Here is a 26,329-nt window from a genome sequence, read left to right on the forward strand (position 1 = left end):
ATCCCTATATACCAAAAATCAGACATCCAGCTCTATTGGCTCGCTCAGAATGAGATATGTGCATAATTATTGAGGTAAAGTATGTGGTGTCATAAGGTGTCCAATCATACCAAATATGAAGGGTGTAGCACTTGTGGTTACTGAGTTATGGAAAAATATGTATATTTGAGGTCAAAGGTCACTGAGGTCACGTGACATTTTGTCAAAAAAATTGTATTGCTAAGTTATACCCTATATACCAAAAATCTATGTGCATAATTAATGAGGTACAATATGTGGCGTCATAAGGTGTCCCATCATACCATACATGAAGGGTGTAGCACTTGTGGTTACTGAGTTATAGACAAATATGTATATTTGAGGTCAAAGGTCACCTAGGTCACATGACATTTTGTCAAAAAAAAATTGTTTTGCTAGGTTATCCCTATATACCAAAAATCAGACCTCTAGCTCTATTGGCTCACTCAAAATTAGATATGCGCATATTAATGAGGTACAATATGTGGCGTCATAAGGTGTTTCATCATACCATACATGAAGGCTGTAGCACTTGTGGTTACTGAGTTATGGACAAATATGTATATTTGAGGTCAAAGGTCACCGAGGTCACGTGACATTTTGTCAAAAAATTGTATTGCTAAGTTATCCCTATATACCAAAAATCAGACCTCTAGCTCTATTGGCGCGCAAAATTAGATATGCGCATAATTAATGAGGTACAATATGTGGCGTCATAAGGTGTCCCATCATACTATATATGAAGGGTGGTAGCACTTGTGGTTACCGAGTTATGGACAAATATGTATATTTGAGATCAAAGGTCATCAAGGTCACATGACATTTTGTCAAAATATCCGAGATATCTGCGTGAACGGATGGACTCATGGATGGACGAACAGACGGAGATGACCCAATCTATAAGCCCACTGGACTTCATCCGTGGGGACTAAAAATTTTGTCACTGCATCCTTTTTGCAATATGAATACGATGAGAAACTAAATTTTTATTTTTCGTGGCCTTATACATGGGAGTCTATGGAGATCTGCCTTATACATGGGAGTCTATGGACGTGTAAACTAAAAATTTGCAAATTTCACCACGATTTGCCCAAATTTGGGAAAGGTCACTCCTATGCACTTCCATACCAAGTTTCAAATCAATCGGACTTGTGGTTTCAGAGAAGAAGATTTTTTGACCAAAAATGGGAGAAAATTACAAAAAAATTCATGAAAAATAGCAAGTCCAAGATACTGACCAAAGATGTGCACAATCATTTCATGTCAGCCCAAAGTACTTACATGCTAATTTTTCATGTAATCTGCTCAGTGGTTATTGAGTTTTTTCAATTTTGACTGTTTTTACATTTTTTCACTTAATTTGCATATTTATGGCAATGACAACTTTATTTGAACAAAATCTCATCTACAGCCCATCATCCATGTACACACCAAATATCAATATGAAATGTACAGCGGTTTTGGAGTTTTTGATGTTGACGGACAGACATACAGACATACATACATACATACAGACATTTCCCTAGCCTATAAGAATAGAGCTCTTCCATTGCCATATATACATATGGCTATGGGAGCTAAAAACTCCAGACCCATGGACATTGGTATGGTTTTATTCTGGTTGCAATTTTTATTTGAGTTGAAGAAATTCAAGGTTTGAAAATAACTCTGCTGCCTTTATCACAGCACAAGCAGAGTTTTATTTTTGCAAATGACATGAGAATTGCTTTGTCAGGGAGATGTGGTGCAGGACTCTATCCTTCAGATGTTGACCATAACATCAATAGTGCATGAAGTTATTGGTAAGACTAAATCACAAATCTTTGTTGAGTACGTTTTATGGTGATTTCAGAGAATCAAACTTGAAGTATCTCTGAGTATGAAATCATGAAACTTTTGACAGTATGCCGCCATACAAGAAACTTAAGCACTTGCTTCTTTGGGTTGTCTTATTCATCACTTTTCATTAATCCTTGACATCTTTCCTAATCATGTTTATGCGTTACTGTAATTTCAATTTTGAACAGCCTCGTCATCACCATCATACCATGTAGAAAATTACGTTTATTATACATTGAAACAAGTAAATTTGACATTATTCAAATATTGGAAATTGAATAAAATTGATATCCATGGTTTCTCTAAAATTTCATCATGGATGGCGAGTCAGAGACTTGTTATCTTTAGTGTTAATATTATCAGTACTCCAGGTCATGCGCTGCCTAGCAACTGAATTGAAAGTTATCAAAATTACATGAACACAAACCAGAAGTAGGCAGTGTTAAAAATTTCATGCATGTTGACAAACAACATTGCTATGTGCAATTTTATATACATGAATTGTATTCCTGTTCCCTCCAGGAATATTTTGATGGAATGTAATACAACATGACGTAATTACATGAATATACATACATAAACAGCTGACCTGTATTAACCCTTAGAATGCCATAGACTATACATGCATAAGACCCCCCAGGCCCAGGACTTTTCAGCAAATAGACTATGAACAACAATTAATGAAGTAGAGTCAGTTTATGTCCAAATTATTCACTTTATGTTATGATATCGACAAAATTACTAAATTTACCATTGTTAACTTTTGTAATATGAAGTTGGTGTAACCATGGCAACCAAATAATTGCAGGAATATCAATAAAAACATTTTTTTGTCAAAGAACATTAAAAATATGAAGTTTTTTCTTGATATTATGTGTACAAAATTCTAAACACACAGTCTGCATGACCACAACACTGTGCATTACCAACAAATATGTTCAAGCACTTTGTTTTTCTTGTTATGTAAACAAAATATAATACATTACACTATGAAACACTGATACCAGGAGCTTACAAAACTACATCACGTGGAGTTTTTTCACTAACTTTACTCAAAGTGTCACAACAGTTGTTATTCACATTGAAATGTAAGACTCAATGGATACTTATTTTCAAGTTGTATTTTCTGTAAGAAATAAATAAATAAATGAATAAATAAATACATAAATAAACATAATCACATGCTTGTTTACTTAGCTCAAATATCTATGTACAACAGAAATTTGATTGTATTAGGCTGTAATTTGAAGTGTCTAGTCCCTTTTTACATTTTATTTCATTTTGATTTGAATTCGTTGTGTGTTCATTCCTCATTTGGATGCCATGATGTTGGATCGATCCTCTCGTAATTCTTGCAAGTGTGATAGATTTCAAAACACTTGTCAACGCACAACGCGGCAGCACATCTCCGGCATTCGTATCTGGTGACAGGATACCTCACCCTGGAACCGTTGTGATCACGAAGATACTTCTGATGGTGTTCATCGTTGCTCTTCAGTCGTTGTTTACACACAATGCATTCTCGCATAGGAGATGTGTTTGCTGCTCCAGGTTTTGCTTGAATTTTAGATGGAAAGTGCCGTTCTGTAAGGCGACGGATGTTGAATCCTGTAGATCTTCTGGCCCGAGGATCTTCAATGGGCACAGGTGCATGGACGGCACTTTCAACCAGGAGCTCAACAACTCGCAGACGAAATGCTGAATGGCTGAGTTGTCTGGTGTCAACATCTGGTGCGAACTTCTTCCATAAAATGAAAGCATTGGTGACAAGCAAACCCAACAGACTGAAGAACAGCTTACGGTACCATCTGTTGCGCCGACGCAGGAGAGGGTAATACCGACACAGCTGATCTGCAAGATCTGTTCCTCCCATGTACTTGTTGTATTCTAATACAGCTGTTGGTTTGAGAACTGGAAGACCTTCATCATCGGTTTTCTTGCCATCAAAGCCCCATATAGCAGTATGGGCATTGGAAAGCAAGGTGACATCCCTTTTGTCATGCCACTTCACAGCGAGGAGGTCACCACGACGTCTCCATATGGCATTCCCTTTCTGAAGCTTTGTTTTTTTCAGTGCTTCCGGCATCTCCTTACGGTTAACTCGGGTTGTGCCAACTGCGATAGTATCCCTACTGGTTAGGGCATCAACAAGTACAGGACTCATGTAATAGCTATCCATGTAAATGCTGTGTCCCTTATCCAGTAGGTTGCATTTTGACAACAAACCCATGACTATTTTGTAGGACTGCCCTTCATCCACTTCAGTAACATCAGCATCAGGGTAGGGTTGAAACCACTTGCCTGTGTACACTTCAAAGCCAAGGGTGTAAGCGGAGCTTGCTTCATTGACGGAAAAGGCTTTGATTCCAAATCGATCTGGCTTACTTGGAATGTAAACCCTCATGGATAGGTTACCCTCGCCATGGGATCATTGCCTCATCCAAGCTTAGACACTTTGTTGGAGTGTAAACCTCTCGAAATCTTTGTGTGATGATATCATACACCGGTCTTATTTTATAAAGTGGGTCAAAATTTGGTGCCTCTCGATCAGTGATGATAGATTGGTTGTCGTTGAAATGCAGGCACTGCAGTATAAGCTCATATCTGTTAGGAAAAAGCATGTAAAAAAAAATTTAGGAGAATGATACACTTCAAAAATTCAGGGGACATGAAATTATGAATTATTATGCTCTCATTCATTCAATGTTATTATGCAGGAAGGTATCATATCATGTTGACCTGCCGGTGGATTTACTTTCAAAATTTACAAAGAACAAAGAAAAAATAGTGTCAATGACACTTTTCTCACATTTGGTTACATGAGGCAAGGTAGAATGAGTCTATATATACACGATATTTAACACACTATGTACCTTAGCTTGTGATATTCATAGTCAAGTGCATTTGAACAAATTTTGATACACCATCCATTGAAGTATGGAATGGTTGACAACTTGCAACTGTTGATCACATACACTTACACAATACCATGCAACCTAGTACATCATAACTACTGATAAAATCAGCCATACCAAACTAAACGTGTCCCTTATAATATAAAATGCATAAAATTAATGTAGACAATATTTGGTCTCTCTACGGTCTATAGTTGCACAATCGAAGACAAAGGTAAGATGTAATAATGGGCATTCCTCACCTTCCACTGTTAATGAAGCTGCCACACCTACATGATAATGGTATGTCCCAAACTGCCACCAAGTTAAACAAACATTGCAGTGACATAGACAAATAGGGAAATTTCCAAACACAAACATATAGCAAGAAGCCTGAAGCATCAGATATGTACATCTGTTTTAAAGCTACTCTAACCGACTTTCAAAGCATCAACCAGGGATTTGTGTAGAAGCCATTACTTACACAGACAAGCAATTCCATAAATATACAATATGACAACGGAAAAATACAAAATCCTTTGAAATCAAAGTTGGAACATTTTTTCACACAAAATTGTCATATTTACATCCACAGTTATAAGAGTTTGTAACTAATAACCTGACCTTGTTGGATTAAGCAGCAAAGTTTACCGACTATACCGGTACAGATGACACTTACATTGTCCTGCATCTTGAAAATGAAAGACTGGTTGTATACAAGATCTGTACACCATAACTTCTTTTAGATTCACTCATAGCGACTTCCATGCAACACTTTTTGAACAATGTGGTATGTTAGCGGCCTTGCCAACCTGACCAATGTTTATTCACCAAGTTTTCACTATTGTTGCTCAGTAGCATTTTAGTAACCCTGACTTCATTTGAACAAATACTAATTTACAGTTGAGCATGTACATGTATCTACCACAAATACACAGGTAAAATGTGCAGCAATTCTCAATCTTTTGCAATTAGACCAGGGACTTCAAGAATATTGGCATTTAAAAAAAAATAAACATGCAAAACATGGTACTCCAAAACTTCTTTTAAACACAACATATAGATAGCTCCATGCTAATATTTTTGTAAAACAGTGTGTCAGCTGCACTGCAAACTTCTGTCTTCCAATTTGCTCATATTTACTTATACAAATTTCATCAATATTTTGATATATGGTAATCAAATGATCCTTAGAACTTAAAATCCAAATTTGATACCAGGTATCTGATATGTGACTCTCGAAAACAAGACTTTTGATAAAAAGTCAGTAAAAACGTCAAAAATACATATATATGAATTTTATGCTTCTCAATCAAACTGTCGCATACATTGTTCCTCCTATCATACGTACCAAATAATAAAGTAATCACTCTCTTATCAATATAAATTGCAGATTATGAAAAATCATGTTTTTTTTCTCATTCTTTTATCAACGCCTACAAGATTCCATTGGATTATAGATAACCATCTAAACGTTCCGAAGCTGGCCACAGTTAATGTGGAAATTATTCAGTTATGAGCTCCACAAACTTGGTCTACAGAAAGACTGGTGAATGGATGGACATACAGACAGACTGACATACACAGACTGGCTGTGATGACATTGGCTCCTTAGTGTGCTTTGGCCCATGGAGAGTGATAAAGATATAACAAACAGCTGGATGTAATGATAAAATAGTTATATATATTGGCACTCGGGGTGAATATTATACATCAATTTGATTAGTTTCTTGTCCTCTTTCTACTTAGTATGTGATAATATCTAAGACAATCAACATGCAAGGCAGTTATGTGTTGGCAAATACAGGCAAACAGCTACCTTTTCTTGATTTTCATGAACAACAGATAACCTTGACTGAAATGCTTAACAATATGCAACCAATGTTTACATTTTGCTCATACACCATGACACCACATACACAGAGAGATTTCAACATACAACCATTAACTCAACAACCTTACAGGGAAAAGTAACATTGTTTTCTTCCAGTGCAACTGTGCATCCACTTTTGGAATAACTTATAAACCATATGTCACAAGGGTGATGGCACTGAGATCAACATAAGAACTTTAACTGTGGTGAACTTGACTATTCGTTTCAAATCCTGACCTGACTTGGAATCTTCAACTGAGATGCAGTGCATTGTAAAATGTGTGCACAGAGACATGGGGGTAGACCATTTGATATCCTTGGGGGGGGTCTGAAGATTGATGAGGTAGCACTATTTTCAACCTGATCCACTGTACAGTATTTTTTTCCACTATCCCACCTTTTCTTTTAGTCAAGCCTTTTCTGGCAGATTCGTTTTTCTTTGACATTTGCTTGGAATCTATTTTTTTCTAAAAATCTTCCAGATCCCCTATCAGGATATCAAATGGTCCACCCTTTGGTATCAACAATGTTTATTTAAAGAGATACAATGACAGGAAGTGTAGGAGCTATTTATAAACCTGACAGTTCAACACTGAAAAAAGTTTGGAATATATATGTTGGAAACCAAACCTGCAAAATCACCTTCAGCTGTGCTTTCTAATGATTCTTTTACCACATTTTAACACCAAATACAGTTTACCATATGAAATGCTCACAAGATCACCACATTATGTATTCTTAGTTCCTGTAGGTATAAAATCGCCCAAAATCAGAAAATCTTTTCACAAATATTTATTAATTTTGTTCATATCAACACAACCTGAAAAAGTTATTGAATCAATACTGTGGACTATTTCTGTACGTTTTTTCCATCAAAAAATTAGGAAGCTTCATAAAAATGGGAAATTGAAGACGTTTCTCTGAAAATTTAAAACAAGCGACCTGGCAGCTAATAGAGCTCCTTTGTGTTATGTGGAGAATAACTTTTTGTGACATATGTCGATGAAGGAGGAAATCTTTGACAGCCCACTTCAGGTCAGCCAGACCAAAATGGCAAATATAGCTGTAAAAATATGTAATTGAAGAAGATATAATTTGAACATATTAAATTAAGATCATACATTGGAAAATTTCTACTTGATATCAAAGCTATTAAAAAGATTTTGTGAAACAAATTTTTTGACCAAAATAGCAAAAATTGCCCAAAAATACAAAATTGCAGATTTCATCCTGATTTCAATATTTCATATTAAGATAAACCCTAGGAACCTGTATACCAAACATCAACGATATTAAATGAGCAGTTTTTGATAAATACATTTTTTGACCAAAAATGACAAAAATTTGCCCAAAAATACAAAATTGTAAATTTCATAAGAATTTGAATACATCACATTTTGATGAACCTTATGAACCTGCAGACCAAATATCAAAGGCATCAGATGAGTTGGGTTTTTTTTATGAACCTTATGAACCTGCAGACCAAATATCAAAGGCATCAGATGAGTAGTTTTTGGCAGAAAAAAATTTTGACCAAAAATGGGGAAAATTGCCCCAAAATTACAAATACTAAAAATTCACTACAATTTTTACAAACTTGACTGAGGTCATCCCGAGGAACATGGATACCAACTTTCAAAGCAATCAGACAAGCTCTTTCAGTAAAAAAGGTTTTTCTACTAAAATCTGAAAAAAATTACCCAAAAATACAAACACGCAAATATCATCCTCAGTTGTACACACCCAATTTAGAATAACTAAAGGAACCTACATATCAAGTTTCAACCAAATCTGACCAACGGTTACTGAGTTTTAGCAGTTTGCAGCATTTTTCCTTTTTTTTTACCTCATTTGCATATTTTTGACACTGACATGTTCATTTGAACAAATTCACATCTCCACCCCTAGGTGCACCTGTACACCAAATACTAAGCTGGTAGCTGCTGCGGTTTAGGAGTTTTTGATCTGGACGGACTAACAGACATACATACATACTTACATACATACACACAGACGCCATGTAAATGAGATGCAAATGAAATGATTCACCTTATAAGCTCTCTTTGGTGTACCAAATGAGAGCTAAAAAACCTAAAGCACTAAGAATATAGATCTAATATCATTACTGTTATTATTATTATTGTTATTGTTGTTGATTTTTTTTCTTTCATTCGCTTTCGAGGTCTTGTTTACTTCTTGGTTTCTGTTGCTTTTCAATCCCCCCTCCTCAAAAATGGCTTTTGCCTGAGTTTACCCCCCCCCCCCCCCCCCCCCCCCCCCCCCGAAACAAATATTATAAGAACTATAATGAAAATTAAATCACCTGTTTCGAGACATGCACTTCGGAAAGAACGGTGTGTACAAGATTTCGTTCGTACTCCAATACTGGTCAAGGTCGGGTTTCCTCAAGATGCCCATGGCGATCGAAACGCCAAGGAAAACGCACATCTCGTCTTTGTTGACAGGGCGCCAACGTCGCAAGCGAGAGTGTTGCTGTAGGCCACCGTCTCTGAGCTTCTCTTGGATGACTTGATCGGCATATTTGTTGGTTTCGGTCACTGTAACATCCAAAACTTCGTCCGTCAAGAAGAAACGAACAAAGGAGAGAGGCGTTGCATCAGCGGGGATGTCTTCGTTGATGCCAGTTGTGGCGTAATCGAACGGTAGAGTGAGTTGTTCACTGTCGTCGGCAGGATTGCTCGACCAGCCATTGGCGACGTCATCGGCGAAGTCGATGTCTCCGTCCGGATTTTCAATCCGATCTATCGGGATGAAATTCACGTCTTCAAACCCATAAAATTCGCCCTCGTCGTCACTATCGCTATCCAGAAAATATCTAGCGAAAAAATCTCTGTCTTCCGGGTTCACTCGGCCGAGAATATTTGCGTATGACTGGAGGTCAACCTCATCCATATTCATTCTGGTCGCCATATTAGCATTTCAAAGTAGACGATGTCCATGTACGGCGGGAAAATTATGCAAGACACCACACGTGACGCTATTCAAGCTGAATAATTACATATTTAATGAGATTTCATTCATTACGTCAGTCGTCGAGTGTTTTTTATTGGTTTAACATCGAGATACCCCGCCTATTTTCACTTTATTGACAGCTATAGCGGAGAACGCCTCTGTCGATGTAAACATCGACGTGGCGTAGAACCCGGAAGTGCGCCGTCGATGTATACATCGACGCGGCGCTGTAAGGGTTAAAGGGACAAAGTCGGCCAGTTTTTCATGAATTTTGTTTGATATGAGATACTATTTAAATTGTTTGACATGTTGAAAGATAATGAATGGGTGACCATGTATATATTCGACCAGGGTTTTAGACTAATTAAATGAAACCATTGTGAAAATGAATTAATGGTCATGACCATTAATTCATTTGCACAATGGTTTCATGTATCTTGTCTAAAACCTACGTGGAATATACGCATGGTCACCAATTCATTCAGTACCCTTCACATGTCAAACAATAGAAATAGCATCTCACATCATACATAATTCTTGAAAAAATGGCCAACTGTGGCCATACAAAATTACACTGAAAATAATTTTTAGTAAAGACAAACTCTGTTTGACTCATGTACTTGCTTTCAGCTCACAAAAGTCAATCAGATGCACAAAAGTATCCATTCTAAATGACTTCTGCCAGCCAACAAGACTAGTTCATTATAATCTGTGGTAGATTCAGTGGTGCCACTTACTCACCTGTTCCCAAGCTTTGACAGCTTCCACTGTATTGTCAGCTAGGAACACGCAGACTTCACATCGTGTTACTTTCTCATCTTCTATCAGACTTCCACCAGGAGCTTTTACAAGAATAACATCAAACAAATGGTTCACTCTAACCATAATAATGTTTCAGCTTTTCAATTACTGTTCCTTGACCTCTTTCAGATGAAAATTCATTCATATACATTGTTTTCTTGGAATAAGAATTAATTTTTGTTCAGATTGAGAAGGTACATTTAATTAATAGAAATTCTCCACATTTTAAAAAAGTCATTTCCGCCAGAAGAAATTAATGAGTAGTAAGGTCATACCATATACATTTCAAATATGTAATTTTATTTTCCATATAAGGTATACAGGTCAGTTACGCTCACAACCTTTTGAGGTCTTTCAAAGAAATGATCCTGACGGTGTATAAACCGACGTGGCGCTGAATGCGGAAGTGCTCGTTGGTGTATAAACCGACGCGGCACTTTCAGGGTTAATTTCAACCATCTTGACCTGATGGTGAAATATGGGCTTGGTAGGAAAGGGGTAGCATCCGCACCCATTCTATTTTGTAAATTCAAAAACAAAACCATAGAGAGAGTTTTCATCCTTTGTTCAAAAGTGAATTCATTTAACACTGTTCTGAATTTACATACCCAATATTCCACCGGCAAAGAGAATATCAAACAGCACTTCTGCATATCGTCGGTAATCAAGTCGGCTTCCAGAGGTATCCAGGAATTTTGAAATCTGCTCAAGATCTTGTCCAGCATCAGCTATACCCTGAATTATTGCATCACGAAATCCCGTAGGATCGTATTTCTCCTTTTCATCTGTGAATAGTAAGAAAGTAGCCCGGTAACAATCATATTGTTACACAATTTCAACTTGTTTTCATTGTAATACCTTGGAAAGAGGAAAGAGTACTCTTCATTAATTAGGTCTGTGTTTGAAAATACAGCGATACAGATAGGGCTTAATGGCCAAAAATGAGTTCCATGGTGGTGAAAACATAAAACCAATGTAAGCTGCCATACTAATTACAAAAGTCATTAATTAAAATGAATCAATTAGTACTTAATCAACAGGATGCTGCTAAACATTTTTGCATCCTATACTCACACTGACAGATTATCACCAGTACCATATTTCATAAAGTTGGATGCAGTACTTTCGACATTCACCCTAAAAACAAAATCCCGTATGTAAATGCAAACTGGCATTAATCTATATATATAAATGATACCACTAAGTGTCATTGATTTGTATTTACAACACTATGAGATCAAAATCTGTACAAAGTTTCATCAAATTTAACGCAGTATTTGTGGATACATGTATATCACTCTAATTAGGAAAGTTCATTACATGTGCAATTACAAATTAACCTTAACTTGACACTGATAAATGTGTTTTCCACTATTAACCCTTTTCCTGCCAAGTCGGTGAAAATCCCCTCGATATTCGGTGTAACCAGAATCTAAGCACTGGTTACCGTTTTTTTTCCCCTGCCAACTCGGTGGAAATCAGGCCGTTTTTTGGTACCCCCTTTCCTGCCAAGTCGATAGCACTACGTTTTGCTATCCCCTGTGCATTTAGGGGTCATCCGTGGACAGGTTTTCTGACAAGGAACACCTTTTCCACTCGAGATGGGTTCGCAGGGAGTCGATAGCCAGGGAAATGTGCAGAAACCTGTCTGCAAGTCTCCCACACCCTAGGGGGGCTGGTTTTTTTTACTGCTTTTTAGCGGACTTGGCAGGATAGCATGGTGTGTTTTCTGACGGAGTTGGACGTACTTGGCTCTTGGACACTTTAAAGATTGCTGCCGAACTTGACCAACTGGGCAATGCTAATCTAAAAGGCTACCACTTGCAAACTACTTGGCAGATGGTGTTGATGGTGCGAGACAAAAGTCACTTATTCAGTTGTGCGTGACTGAAAATGAGAACGTATTTTTGACGGGACAGCTCGACTTGTTCCTCTGATGGAACGAATATGAACGACTCGGAAATACCATTACAAACTGGTGTCTGACGTATTAAGCTGTGCTTCAGCTCTGCAAGTTCAAGCCAGGCAACGTCCTTCACCGCCTTGGCTGTGCCATTCAATTGACGTGGCTTTGGATTTTTTATTTATTCCATCATCCGAAGTATTGGCTCTGGTTTGCAGGCAAACGTATCCTGTTGCCGACGACTTGGTTACTACGCATGCTGTTTGCATACGGAGAATTCAAGAGGGGACATGAGGTCAATGCTACGGGGATACTGCCTGCACTTAGCAGGGACTGCCTTTGTTATGCAAACCAGCTAGCTGTACAATGGCCACCAGGCATGTGGAGACGTCGATGGCTAGAACAATGGAAGCATATTGCGTTGTACCCATGCATCGCAAAAGTGAGACTGATGACTTTGGTGTAGTGACTGGTTATCACTGGTTAGCTGCAGCTCAAGCCATGACGGTACAGACCCGTACCTGACTGAGGACTGCTCGATTAAGTCGGTAATGAACGGTAACACTCCTAAGCCAACTCAAAAATGAGCTGGCTAAACTACGTGGAGCTGTGCTTCAATGGCTCAGCCATGTCGTTAATACAACAGCAAAAACATAGTTTTTGTGCTACACTGCCAAGTTGTTGGAGATACGTATTCAATTGACCCTACCCTGGGGAAACAGGACAGGTTTGCCTGTGCTGCCGACCCCTAGCACTACCCCCAGGGTCTCTGACTAACAGACAAGCGAGGTGATGTTTGTGCTGAGAGGAGTTTATTTCTGAAAAAATAAGCATGAAAGGGCAATAAAATGACACACCCCCTGGGGCAAACAAAGCCAGTGACCTCAATTTTTTTCTGCAGTAACCCTTGAGCACCTTCCCGTCTACGGGCATGTAGAAATTATAGAAGTCTAACACGTATAAGTACAATGTATGGCTAAAGCTACCCTGAAAATGAGTGGTTTCTGCCAAAATGCCTGGCAGGAAAACATGCAGGAAAGCCAATCTTTTGCAGGCACCTATTATGGGGCGGTTTTCTACTGACTTGGCAGGGTGGCGGGCAAGGACGCTCGGCAGGAAAAGCTGGGTTTCCTCTGGGTCGGCAGAAACCATTCTCAAAAATGAGAATGTTGTGCAAAAAATATTCTCATCTTTAAAAAAATATTCTCACTCGAGATGCAGTGGTCTATTCCCTGTATTTTTGTTTCTTAAGATCCAGTGTTAGTGTTTTACTGTCTTTTGTGAACAATGATCATAGAAATGAATACACACAATTATTTGAACTTGTTAAGTTTGAACAATGTCTTTATTTCGTATCTCAACCTGAAAATCTGACACAACCCTGGTTTAGTACCAACAATACCACTCACAGGCTCAACTGTAAAAATATCATAACAATCAGTGCTGAACACTCAACTGTATCAGACAGTGACGGTCAGTCGGTGTCGAAAAACTGATATAACCAGACCTCAGTTTATTTTTCCTGTGAACACAGCAGAGCCCATCGGTATGCAGTGTTCTCCCCAGGATTTTGTTAAAAGAGGGCGAAGACGTGGTGCGAAGCACCACAAGCGACCGCGTTAGCGGTCGCGGGGGGAGGTCAGGAGGGGGTGTCCCCCCTCCTGCCATTGGAGCTTTTGAAAAACAGAGATTAAAATAGTGTTATTTGGTGGCACTTGAGGAGTATTTTTTCAGATTTTTTTCATATAAAAAAGCTCAAAGGAAAAGAAATCTGAGACAGTGTTCCATAACTTTTATTCCAGTTCACTGATTTCAATGAAGATTATATTTTTTGAAAACGAAAACATAGCGACAGACATACATTTATTCATCGATGTCAAAATTATCACCATAACACTTACGCTTATTTGTTCTCAGCCTGATACACGTACACGTCCGACCGAGTCTAACAATAGGTCGTTTTGCTTTGGGAAGGAATACACAAGCGAAATTCTAACCTCCTATAAAAACTTCAGAGTACTCTGCTGTCCTTGGTTACCCTCAAGTTCCTATAGGCATGTTTATACAGCTAAGTCGGTTACCTAATGCACGGCCCCTATGGAGGGACTGACCGTGGCTAACGTTACGGCCTGTGCCATGCAAATATAGCTGCCATCAATCACCGTCCCTCCACCCACGAGGGAGGAGGGACGGTGCATCAATGAATGAGTTGCACATGGGCTTATGATCTCGGATGACATCACAAACTCGCGAGATTTGCAAGATCGATGAGAATTACGTTTGCAGTCTGCAGGATTGACGCTCAAGCTTGCATTTTGCTTGTAAATCACTGTCAACTTTTTTCCCCCGTACATTTTATTGTTTTATTTTTCAAAAAAATAAATCTTTTTCATTTCTGGCAAGGGGGCGCTCGGAATTTACAAGAGGGCGCCACGCCCCTGTTACCTGATTCAGGGAGAACACTGGGTATGCAATTTGTCAATGTAACAGTAATGGTAAGAAGATTGAAATTTGAGAAAATGCCTGATGTAAAAGGGACAAAGTCGGCCATTTTTCATGAATTTTGTTTGATGCAAGATACTACTTATATTATTTGACATGTTGAAATCTACTGAATAAATGGGTGACCATGCATATATTCGACCCCGGTTTTAGACACTATTCATGAAACCATGGCGAAAATGAATTAATTCACTTTCGCCATGGTTTAATTTAATGTCTAAAACCAAGGTCGAATATATGCATGGTCACACATTTATTCAGTACCTTTCAACATGTCAAACAATATAAGTAGTATCTCGTATCAAACAAAATTTATGAAAAATGGCCGACTTTGTCCCTTTAAATGTTGCCAACAAAGTCTGTAGAATGGCCTGAATCCAAGCTGCAGTTAACAAATCATTAATTTAAGGACTAACTGAAATTCAGTTAAGACCAATCCACCTTTACTTTACATTGGCAATGAAAAGTAAAGGTACATTGGTCTTGTGAACTGGATTTCAGTCAGGCCTAAAATTAAATCCACAATTACATGTATATTATATCATGCTACCATGCGCCATTCTGATTGGACGAGAGCTCATTCCACCGATGCTAAAATACTGTTTTAGCACTGATAGCAGTGCTAAAACGGGCCCCTAAATCAGCATTTTCGAAAATTGCCCGGTCGGTGCATTTGAACGTACCTATCTAAATCATAGACCCTCGAGAAAGACCGAAACAGTCCACTTTGTTTCAAAGACCGAAGACCGAATTTTGATACACAGATAAAGTGTGGGTCTGTAACTCACCTCTTGGTGTAAATAAGTTGGGATCGATGATGAAAGACATCTCTGAAGCAGCACATTTTCGGTATGATGCACACAAATATTAGGGCGACAGCGCACCGTGCACTTTGCGGGAGTCGAGACGCGATATATCCTAGTACCGCTCTTTAAAATGAAGATAGTATTCGTTCATACACAAATAAATTGATACTTCCTCACAGTAACGGTATGTCAGATATTATTTCCCAAAGTTTGGGCTATAACAGATCAGGATGTCCTAACGATGTAGACCAAGAAGTTCAAAATAACAACGGAATGACTCCTGGCGACTGCGACAATATTTGACATCAAATGCAACGAGCAGTGTCAGCGTCCAGCTCTCCCTGCATCGGGCAACACACTCAGAATCTGCACAACTGTTCAGCACAGTTGCAGTCATCGCAAGTCTGGATTATTTTAAAACTGCTTGTTTTCTGGTACAAATAACGTCCAAATTATCCATCAAAAATAGATCCTGTAACTTCACTGTGACACCACTGAATGTCGCGATGGTATGCGGTTCAGAATGAGACAAATCTATTTTTAGTGTGCCAAAAAAGCCAGGACTATTGTTTTTATGTAAATTTACGAAAAAAATTGTTACTTTTTTCTTTTGATTTGAACTCTTGACCCATTTTCTGTGTGAGTGCAGCAGGTATTTTTTGACAAGTATCGTTCGTGTTGCATGCGAATAAAATGCAATGTCGATATGGACGTAATGCGTATTTATCGTAGGATACTGTGTGCCTGTACGGAATCCCAACTTATAAAAATAGCGTCAATGACACTGTAGCTCCCATCCTGGACTATTTAGTGTTTGTTCTCTGGTCAGATATTTGAACATGTGTGAAAGGGATAAAGTGCATGAAGTGAAAATACTTAAATGAAATGTACTGGAGACAGTGAAATATGTTTAATGTAATTATTCAGAATATAAAATGGAAAAAATAAAGAAATAAATATATAAGAATTAGATATATCAATACTGTGATACAACCATTAACTCAACAAGTCATTTACAATGACATAGTCCCCACTTGTAATAGGAGTATTAGTCTTGATGGGGCAGGAAAATGTGGTCATTAAGAAGTATCACTGGAGTGTATATGTTGAGATCTATGGGCACATAGGTCTATGTCGTTGTTCCCAATTTGAAACACATGAGGCATGTCTAAGTTATGGTTCTAAATCGGGAAAAAAGATCAGACCTCTAGCAGTATTGGCCAGCCAAGAAATACATATGCGCATTATAAATGAGGTACAAGATGTGAATCTTAAGGTCTAATACCTATCAAAATTGGAGGGTATAGAACTTGTGGTTACTGAGATATGCATATATATGTATAATCAAGGTCAAAGGTCATCGAGGTCACATGACATTTTGAAAAAAAAATTTATATAGCTAATTAATCCCTATATGCCAAAAAATCAGATCTCTAGCTCTATTCGCTTGCCCAGAATTAGATGTGTACATAATTAATGAGGTAAAGCGTGTGTTGTCATAAGGTCTCCCATCCTACTAAATACAAAGGACATAGCACTTGTGGTTACTTATTTATTGACATAAACATATATTTTAGGTAAAAGGTCATCGAGGTCACATGACATTTGGTCACAAAATTTCTCTCCTATAGTTATCCCTATATACCAAAAATCAGACATCCGCCAGCTCTATTGGCTTGCTCAGAATGAGATATGTGCATTATTATTGAGGTACAGTATGTGGTGTCATAAGGTGTCCAATCATACCAAATATGAAGGGTGTAGCACTTGTGGTTACTGAGTTATGGACAAATGTGTATATTTGAGGTCAAAGGTCACCGAGGTCACGTGACATTTTGTCAAAAAAATTGTATTGCTAAGTTATCCCTATATACCAAAAATCAGACCTCTAGCTCTATTGGCTCGCTCAAAATTAGATATGCGCATAATAAATGAAGTACAATATGTGGCGTCATAAGGTGTCCCATCATATGATACATGAAGGGTGTAGCACTTGTTATGGGCAAATATGTATATTTGAGGTCAAAGGTCACTGAGGTCATGTGACATTTTGTCAAAAAAATTGTATTGCTAAGTTATCCCTATATATTAAAAATCAGACCTCTAGCTCTATTGGCGCGCTCAAAATTAGATATGGGCATAATAAATGAGGTACAATATGTGGCGTCATAAGGTGTCCCATCATATGATACATGAAGGGTGTAGCACTTGTGGTTACTGAGTTATGGACAAATATGTATATTTGAGGTCAAAGGTCACCGAGGTCACGTGATATTTGTCAAAAAAATTGTTTTGCTAAGTTATCCCTATATACCAAAAATCAGACCTCTAGCTCTATTGGCTCGCTCAAAATTAGATATGTGCATAATTAATGAGGTACAATATGTGGCGTCATAAGGTGTCCCATCATACCATATATGAAGGGTGGTAGCACTTGTGGTTACTGAGTTATGGACAAATATGTATATATTTGAGATCAAAGGTCATCAAGGTCACATGACATTTTGTCAAAATATCCGAGATATCTGCTTGAACGGATGGACTCACGGATGGACGCACATGACCCAATCTATAAGCCCACTGGACTTCATCCGTGGGGACTAAAAATTGTGTCACTGCATCCTTTTTGCAATATGAATACGATGAGAAACTAAATTTTTATTTTTCGTGGCCTTATACATGGGAGTCTATGGAGATCTGCCTTATACATGGGAGTCTATGGACGTGTAAACTAAAAATATGCAAATTTCACCACAATTTGCCCAAATTTGGGAAAGGTCACTCCTATGCACTTCCATACCAAGTTTCAAATCAATCAGACTTGTGGTTTCAGAGAAGAAGAGTTTTTGACCAAAAATGGGAGAAAATTACAAAAAATTCATGAAAAATAGCAAGTCCAAGATACTGACCCAAGATGTGCACAATCATTTCATGTCAGCCCAAAGTACTTACATGCTAATTTTTCATGTAATCTGCTCAGTGGTTATTGAGTTTTTTCAATTTTGACTGTTTTTACATTTTTTCACTTAATTTGCATATTTTTGGCAATGACAACTTCATTTGAACAAAATCTCATCTACAGCCCATCATCCATGTACACACCAAATATCAAGATGAAATGTACAGCGGTTTTGGAGTTTTTGATGTTGACGGACAGACATACAGACATACAGACATACAGACATACAGACATACAGACAAACATACATACAGACATTTCCCTAGCCTATAAGAATAGCTTCCATTGCCATATATACATATGGCTATGGGAGCTAAAAATGCTCGGTCTCGGGCGCTGAATTTCCGACGTTCGATCTCTGCATTTGGCGCTTAGAGTGATGAAAACACCCAAGTAAGACAACAAATACACGCAAGTTGATAAAATACCGTCAATGACGCTGTACCTTCTCTAATGTGTGGCCAGGTCAGGTAATTGGTTGTTGGCATGGAGTTGTTGGTAAATAGTTGATGATGTAGGGGCATGAGGTGGGATATGGACCCAAACAACCCAAAAGATGATTAAATACATCAATCAAAAAAATTCTAAGCTACAGTATAAACTGCCTAAAGATAGTTCAATGTGGAAAAAAGTGAAATAATTCAGAAATAAGAATTAACAGTCCAAAATAGTAATGACGCACTTCCTTACTGACCTGAGTGCATGTGAAATACACAACCTGGCATCTGTAAATTAAATGTATACCAAGTGATCATTTTAAGTCACTTTTAACTGTTTTTAATGGATTTTCCAAAGAGTCCTGTGGAAATGATGAAAAACGCTTATCTGGTCTTGTGTTTGTATAACCCCATGGCTGATAATTGTCATAGTATTGAAAAAAATTGAAAGTGAAGAAATTACTGTTTTTAATAGGCATATTTTCCTTGAAATACATGACCATGTAAAGTATATATGCTAAAAGTGTTTAAGAGTAAATTTCTTTTCAAAAAATAATTTAATCTGTGACCAAAGGATTTTTATTCTTTGAGTTTACAAATTCAAACATTGCAATTTGTTCAATCATCTTGTGCAGTGCAAAATTTATAAAATGACTGAAAAACAAAAAAAATTGGCAGAATTAGTCTTTGTGATGTAAAACTATGGGTTGACATCACGATAACTGTTAATCTGCTTGAAGTACTAATATACTATAATTTAAACAAGCGACCTAGCGGCCGATATAGCTCCGCTGTGTTTATGTAGAGAATAACTATTTTTGACACATGTTGATGAAGAAGGGTGGAAATCTTTGATAGCTCGATGCAGTGGCCAGAAAAAAGTGGCTAAAATAAGCTGCAAAAATACGCACTTGAAGATTTCATCATACTTTGAATGTATCACATAGGATCATCCCTAAGAACATGTCAACCAAAGCTATCTGATGAGTAGTTTTTGAGAATAAATTTTTTGACCAAAAATGGCAACAATTGCCCCCAAAAGTAAAAATTGCAGATTTCATCATAATTTCAAAAGATCAAATTTAGTTCATCTATAGAAACCTGTATACCAAATTTCAAAGCTGTTAGACCAGTACTTTTTGAGAAACGCATTTTTTGACCAAAAATAGGAAAAATTGCCCCAAAAATTCAAAATTGCAGATTTCATCATTATTTCAATAAAATATCATTTAGTTCATCTATGGAAACCTGTATACCAAATTTCAAAGCTATCAGATGAGTAGTTTTGAATATACACATTTTTTGACCAAAAATGGCAAAAATTGCCCCAAAAATACAAAATTACAGATTTCATCAGAAATTCAATATATATTACTAAGCTCATCTGTAAAAACCTGTATACCAAATTTCAAAGCTATCAGACCAGTACTTTTTGAGAAACACATGTTTTGACCAAAAATGGCAAAAATTGCCCCAAAATTACAAAATTGCAGATTTCATCATAATTTCAATAATTATCATTTAGTTCATCTGTAGGAACCTGTATACCAAATTTTAAAGCTATCGGATGAGTAGTTTTTGAAATACACATTTTTTGACCAAAACTGGTAAAAATTGCCCCAAAATTACAAAATTGTAGATTTCATCATAATTTCAATAACTATCATTTAGTTAATCTGTAGGAACCTGTATACCAAATTTCAAAGCTATCAGATGAGTAGTTTTGGAAATACACATTTTTGACCAAAAATGGCAAAAATTGCCCCAAAAATACAAAATTACAGATTTCATCAGAAATTCAATATATATTACTTAGTTCATCAATAACCTGTATACCAAATTTCAAAACTATCAGACCAGTACTTTTTGAGAAATAAATTTTTTGACCAAAAATGGCAAAAATTGCCTTAAAAATGCAAATTTGCACATTTCTGCACAATTTGAACAAATCTGAAATAGATCATCCCTAGGGACCTATGTACCAATTATCAAAGCTATCTGACTGGTAGTTTTGAAGAAGAAGATTTTTAAAGATTTTTTTACCAGAAATGACAAAAATTGCCTTAAAAATACAAATATGCAAATTTCGCCACGATTTGAACAAATCTGACTGAAGTCACCCTAAGCAAACTGCATATCAAATTTCAAAGCAATCGGACAAGCGGTTTCAGAGTAGAAGATTTTTTTACTAAAAACACCAAAAAATGCCCCAAAAATACAAATATGCAAATTTCACCACGATTTGAACAAACTGAAGTGAGGTCACCTTAAGTGAACTGCATATAAAATTTCAAAGCAATTGGACTTGCGGTTTCAGAGGAGAAGGCAATTGTTGACGGACGACGACGGACGACGGATGACGACGACGACGGACGACGACGGAAAATCAACCTATTTGATAAGCTCCGCGTCGCTGACAGCGGAGCTAGAAAGAAAAGTTCATGCAGAAACGGTAAAATATATTGTCAGCAATGTAGAGTTAATTTTGACTTTACATCAAAATATGCCTTTGCTGGATACCAAATATATAGGGCGAAATATTAAAATCAGCCATGTTCAGCAAAATCCACACAACAGCATTGATCCTTTTCTAATTTGATTTGATTTGCTTATGTTATCCTTGTATGACAGTCAGTACAATATGGAACTTGAACACAGCACAGTGAATAAGTATGCTGTAAATGAAATGGTGTGGCTGCATCCACATGCAGCAATAGGAGTGCCTTTGTCTCTCACCCCTCATTTCCAACCTGTCCCATCCCTGAAAAAATAGTTTGGTCTTATATTTATAATGTTAATAATTTCTGTATTTGTTAAAATGTGCGCATCTCAAAAACTTTTGATCATTAACATTTTCATTGTTTTTTATAGCTGACCAGTCAGTTAACCTGTTTATTTTGAATATTTGCGCATTTTTCCTCAGTATTTGACATTTTCTGAATACCTTCTTATTAAGTTTGTCATTTTCTAAAAGTTTAAATGCTCCATTGTGTGGTCAAGCTTTCCACAAGCATCAAATGCGGTACTTCATATAGGAGGGTCTGCCTCTAGAGGGCGGGCATCATGAACAGTGTTTGTTGGTTAATTCCTCCACGTAAACTTCTGATTGTACTGTAAACATTGAACATGGCCGACGTCCGATTTTCCTGTCTAAAACTTTCACTCATTTTCGTTCATATGACTCTGAAACTCCAGGAAACGATTGGGAAGAAAGGGTTATCTTGAAATATTGAGGTACTCGCCGATATTTTGCAAAATTAAATGAGAAAAAATGCAAGGAAAATGCCGACAAGCTTACACAATGACAGTTTTCAGACTCGGAGGCATATGATCATCTCTGCAGATTATGCAACAGGCCCAGATCACGTGAGGCCATGAGGGGATATCCACGCAACTCAGTACCAAACACTAGCGCACACAGAGTGAGCAAACACAAAGTGAGTACCCCTAACGTCAGCTCAGTAGTCTGTAATAGATCGTAGTCAACCAAGAAACCTTGGAGAAAGGCTTAAGGTGGTTGGAAAGGCTAGAGCGTCAGTTATAAATTTCAACAAAACTATTCAAATATAAAAGTAGTCAACATTCTCTGTGGAATAAAAAAAACTAGACGTTTGGGCACAAAGGCATTGCAGAGTTATAGCCTGTTAAAACTTCTGAAAAACTGACCAAATAAGAAGAAGTTGGGGAGTCCTTAGTGTATTAACTATGGTAGAGGTCCCCTAGCTTTTAATAAAATGTTTGAAAAGGGAAAGTCATTATTTGCTGTTTTTCAGGAAAGTTTGACAAGGCGGTGCTGGCATTCAGAGTGAGTGACTGCTATTGTAAATGCATTTTCAGATTCTTTGAGTGTCAAAGAGGTGTCAAAAGTGAGATTAACAAAACAAAACTGCTCTATGACTTCAAAAGAGGGGTGCAAATATGGCTTGTTTTCAACATTTTTGACAGAATAACAGTTTTCCTACATAATTGTATACCAATTTAATCCAACTTTGAAATGAGATATGGACATGGAATTTTTACAGCCTATTAACAAGGTTACAGATAAGATTTGTACGGCACAATTTTCCTGTATTTGAAGTACTTTTTGAAAAATCACATTTTGAAAATTGAAAGAATTTTTAATAATTTTTTGATATAAAAACCCATGTAAAATCATAAAAACAAATTTTATTTACAAATCCTGCCGTACAAATCTACAATAAATAGTGTCAACATATTTATAACTAATTTGGTGATATTAATACTATCCAATTATTATAAAATTCAAATATGTAAAAAAATATGAAAAATTAAATTTTAATATTTACTGGTGTCATATTTCAAAATCATGGCTGCAAATATACAATTTTTATATTCTCTGGACAAAATATTAACTAAGGGAGTTATCCTGAAAATTTGAAACAAATATCTTGATTGTAACACTTGAAATTTGACACTAACTCTGAGAAAAGAATTGGTGCAAAAATAGGCTTTCCAACCACCTTAACACTGTGGCTATGCCGCTAAGTCCCTTTTGATTTTTGTCATGGCTCAAAATCGTTCTCCCACACCTCAACCTGAGCCATGAACACCCCCACCAGTTTATGATATGACCCATCACAATGGCATGACGTCAACAGATCTTGACAGATGGAAGTCTTGACAGACGGAAGTCTTGACAGCAGCATACTTGTTTTCAACTCTTATACCTTCTCTGTCTATAAATAGACACGAGAAGGTAATAATATACTAACAATAACCCCATTCGCAGTCGGGTATACACTCGATTTTGGTACAATTCGCTCCATATAGCACTCGCCTATCAGCTCGTGCTATATGTCGCGCATTGTACCAAAATCTCCTGTATACCCTCCTGCGGCGGGGGTTATTGCTTAAATAACAAGTCATTGACAATGACATAGTCCCCACTTGAAATAGGGGAGTATCAGTCCTGATGGGGCAGGTAAATGTGGTCTTTAAGAAGTATCACTGGAGAGTATATGTTAAGATCTATGGGCACATAGGTCTATGTTGTTTTTCCCCATTTGAAACACATGAGGCATGTCTAGGTTATGGTTCTAAATCGGGAAAATAGATCACACCTCTAGCTGTATTGGCCAGCCAAGAAATACATATGTGGATAATAAATGATGTCCAAGATGTGACATCTTAAGGTCTAATATCCTATCAAAATTGGAGGGTATAGAACTTGTGGTTACTGAGTTATGCATATATATGTATAATCAAGGTAAAAATTAAGTCACCAAGGTCACGTGACATTTTGAAAAAAAAAATATATTGCTAATTAATCCCTATATGCCAAAAATCAGACATCTAGCTCGGTTCGCTTTCCCAGAATTAGATATGTGCATAATCAATGAGGTAAAGCGTGTGTTGTCATAAGGTCGCCCATCCTACTAAATATAAAGGACATAGCACTTGTGGTTACTTATTTATTGACAAAAACGTATATTTTAGGTAAAAGGTCATAGAGGTCACATGACATTTGATCAAAAAATTTTTATTCTATAGTTATCCCTATATACGAAAAATCAGACATCCAGCTCTATTGGCTTGCTCAGAATTAGATATGTGCATAATTAATGAGGTACAGTATGTGGCATCATAAGGTCTTCCATCATACCAAATATGAAGGGTGTACCACTTGTGGTTACTGAGTTATGGACTAATATTAATATGTATATTTCAGGTCAAAGGTCATTGAGGTCACGTGACATCTTGTCCAAAAAATTGTATCGCTAAGTTATCCCTATATACCAAATATCAGACCTCTAGCTCTATTGGCTTGCTCAAAATTAGATATGTGTATAATTAATGAGGTACAATATGTAGCGTCATAGGGTGTCCCATCATACCATACATGAAGGGTGTAGCACTTGTGGTTACTGAGTTACAGACTAATATGTATATTTGAGGTCAAAGGTCACTGAGGTCACATGACAATTTGTCAAAAAAAAATTGCATTGCTAAGTTATCCCTATATACCAAAAATCAGACCTCTAGCTCTATTGGCTTGCTCAAAATTAGATATGCACATAATTAATGAGGTAAAATATGTGGCGTCATAAGGTGTCCCTTCATCAGTTCGTGTACACTCTAAAATAGGAGACATTTGCTGAAGTCATGACCTTTTGTATTGGCCAATGGCAGAAGGGAATTTCTCATGAATATTTAAATTTTTAAATGCGGAAGTGAACGTACGATTTTGCGGGAATGAACCCATTGGCAACTTTCGGCGGGTTTTTTAACCCCAGTTGACAGATATTCGGTGTCTTTCGAATGAAAATATCTCCAAAATGGTCTACACTTTAAAATGGCAGCTTTGGAGGGTGGTACGTGCGAGATTTTTCTCGTTACGTCATTTTGAAGTTAGTCATTGAAATACGCAAATCGCCATCACACTTTCCCGCGATTTTAACGTTGACAGTCGACTCATTTTTGCGGCGTTTTACGATCGTAGTTCTAGCTTACTTAGTTAGTTCTTAAATCATTCAAAGGGGCAGAAAACCAGCTTTCTAATGATGCCTAACACTTGGTTCCCTCGGATAGGTGCGCAACGGTGCGCGGTTTTGAAAATGGGAAGCATTGTTAATCACAGGTCGTGACTAGTATTGCAGCCGTTTTGCCCTGCTTACAGGTCTGTTCCCGGCGTTATATCGAACCGTGGACGAAGACATGAAATGACTGGCCATCCGATGGTTACATCAATTGTCAGTCCTCAGCCGAAAACGTCTAGAAGACCATGTGAAAGTGTCTTCCGTCCATGGCATGAACTTTACGATGTTTAAGTTCCATGATTCTGTTGCTGGAACTCTGTTGTTTTCCTCGATAGGCGGAGTCGAGCAGTCGCGATATGTGCATGTGTCAGACCACAGACGTACGTCTCAACGTTGGCGGCGGTGTTCCGCATGACGTTTTCGACACGGTGATTGGTTTATTTTAGTCACATGGGCGTTTATGGGCTATATTTTGAACGTCTCCTATTTTAGAGTGTACACGAACTGTTCATACCATATATGAAGGGTGTAGCACTTGTGGTTACTGAGTTATGGACAAATATGTATATTTGAGGTCAAAGGTCACCGAGGTCACGTGACATTTTGTCAAATATCTGAGATATCATCGTGAATGGAGGGACATGACCCAATCTATAAGCCCCCTGGACTTCATCCGTGGGGCTAAAAACTGTGTCACCGCATCCTTTTTGCTATATGAATATGAGAAACTAAATTTTTATTTTACTTGGCCTTATACATGGGATTCTATGCAGAGCTGACTTATACATGGGAGTCTATGGACTGACTTATACATGGGAGTCTATGGA

General features: G+C 37.4%; 2 protein-coding genes across 2 annotated transcripts in view; both read right to left on the minus strand.

Moving 5' to 3' along the window:
• Nucleotides 1-26,329, minus strand: part of LOC139124760 (eIF5-mimic protein 2-like) — a 99,432-nt gene that overhangs the window by 61,027 nt on the left and 12,076 nt on the right. The window contains exons 3-4 of the mRNA XM_070690870.1: nt 11,007-11,183; nt 10,339-10,439 (exon numbers count right to left, since the gene is read on the minus strand). Coding sequence (XP_070546971.1) covers nt 10,339-10,439; nt 11,007-11,183 — 278 coding nt within the window. The remainder of the gene's footprint in view (nt 1-10,338; nt 10,440-11,006; nt 11,184-26,329) is intronic.
• LOC139124764 (piggyBac transposable element-derived protein 4-like) lies at nt 4,269-9,650 on the minus strand. The gene is made up of 2 exons (XM_070690875.1): nt 8,948-9,650; nt 4,269-4,461 (listed from the first exon to the last, which is right to left on the minus strand). The coding sequence occupies exons 1-2, from the start codon at nt 9,553-9,555 to the stop codon at nt 4,269-4,271; spliced, it is 801 nt and encodes a 266-aa protein (XP_070546976.1). The 5' UTR covers nt 9,556-9,650.

The sequence above is a fragment of the Ptychodera flava genome, assembly GCF_041260155.1.
Source record: "Ptychodera flava strain L36383 chromosome 23 unlocalized genomic scaffold, AS_Pfla_20210202 Scaffold_24__1_contigs__length_23054250_pilon, whole genome shotgun sequence".
NCBI lineage: Eukaryota > Metazoa > Hemichordata > Enteropneusta > Ptychoderidae > Ptychodera > Ptychodera flava.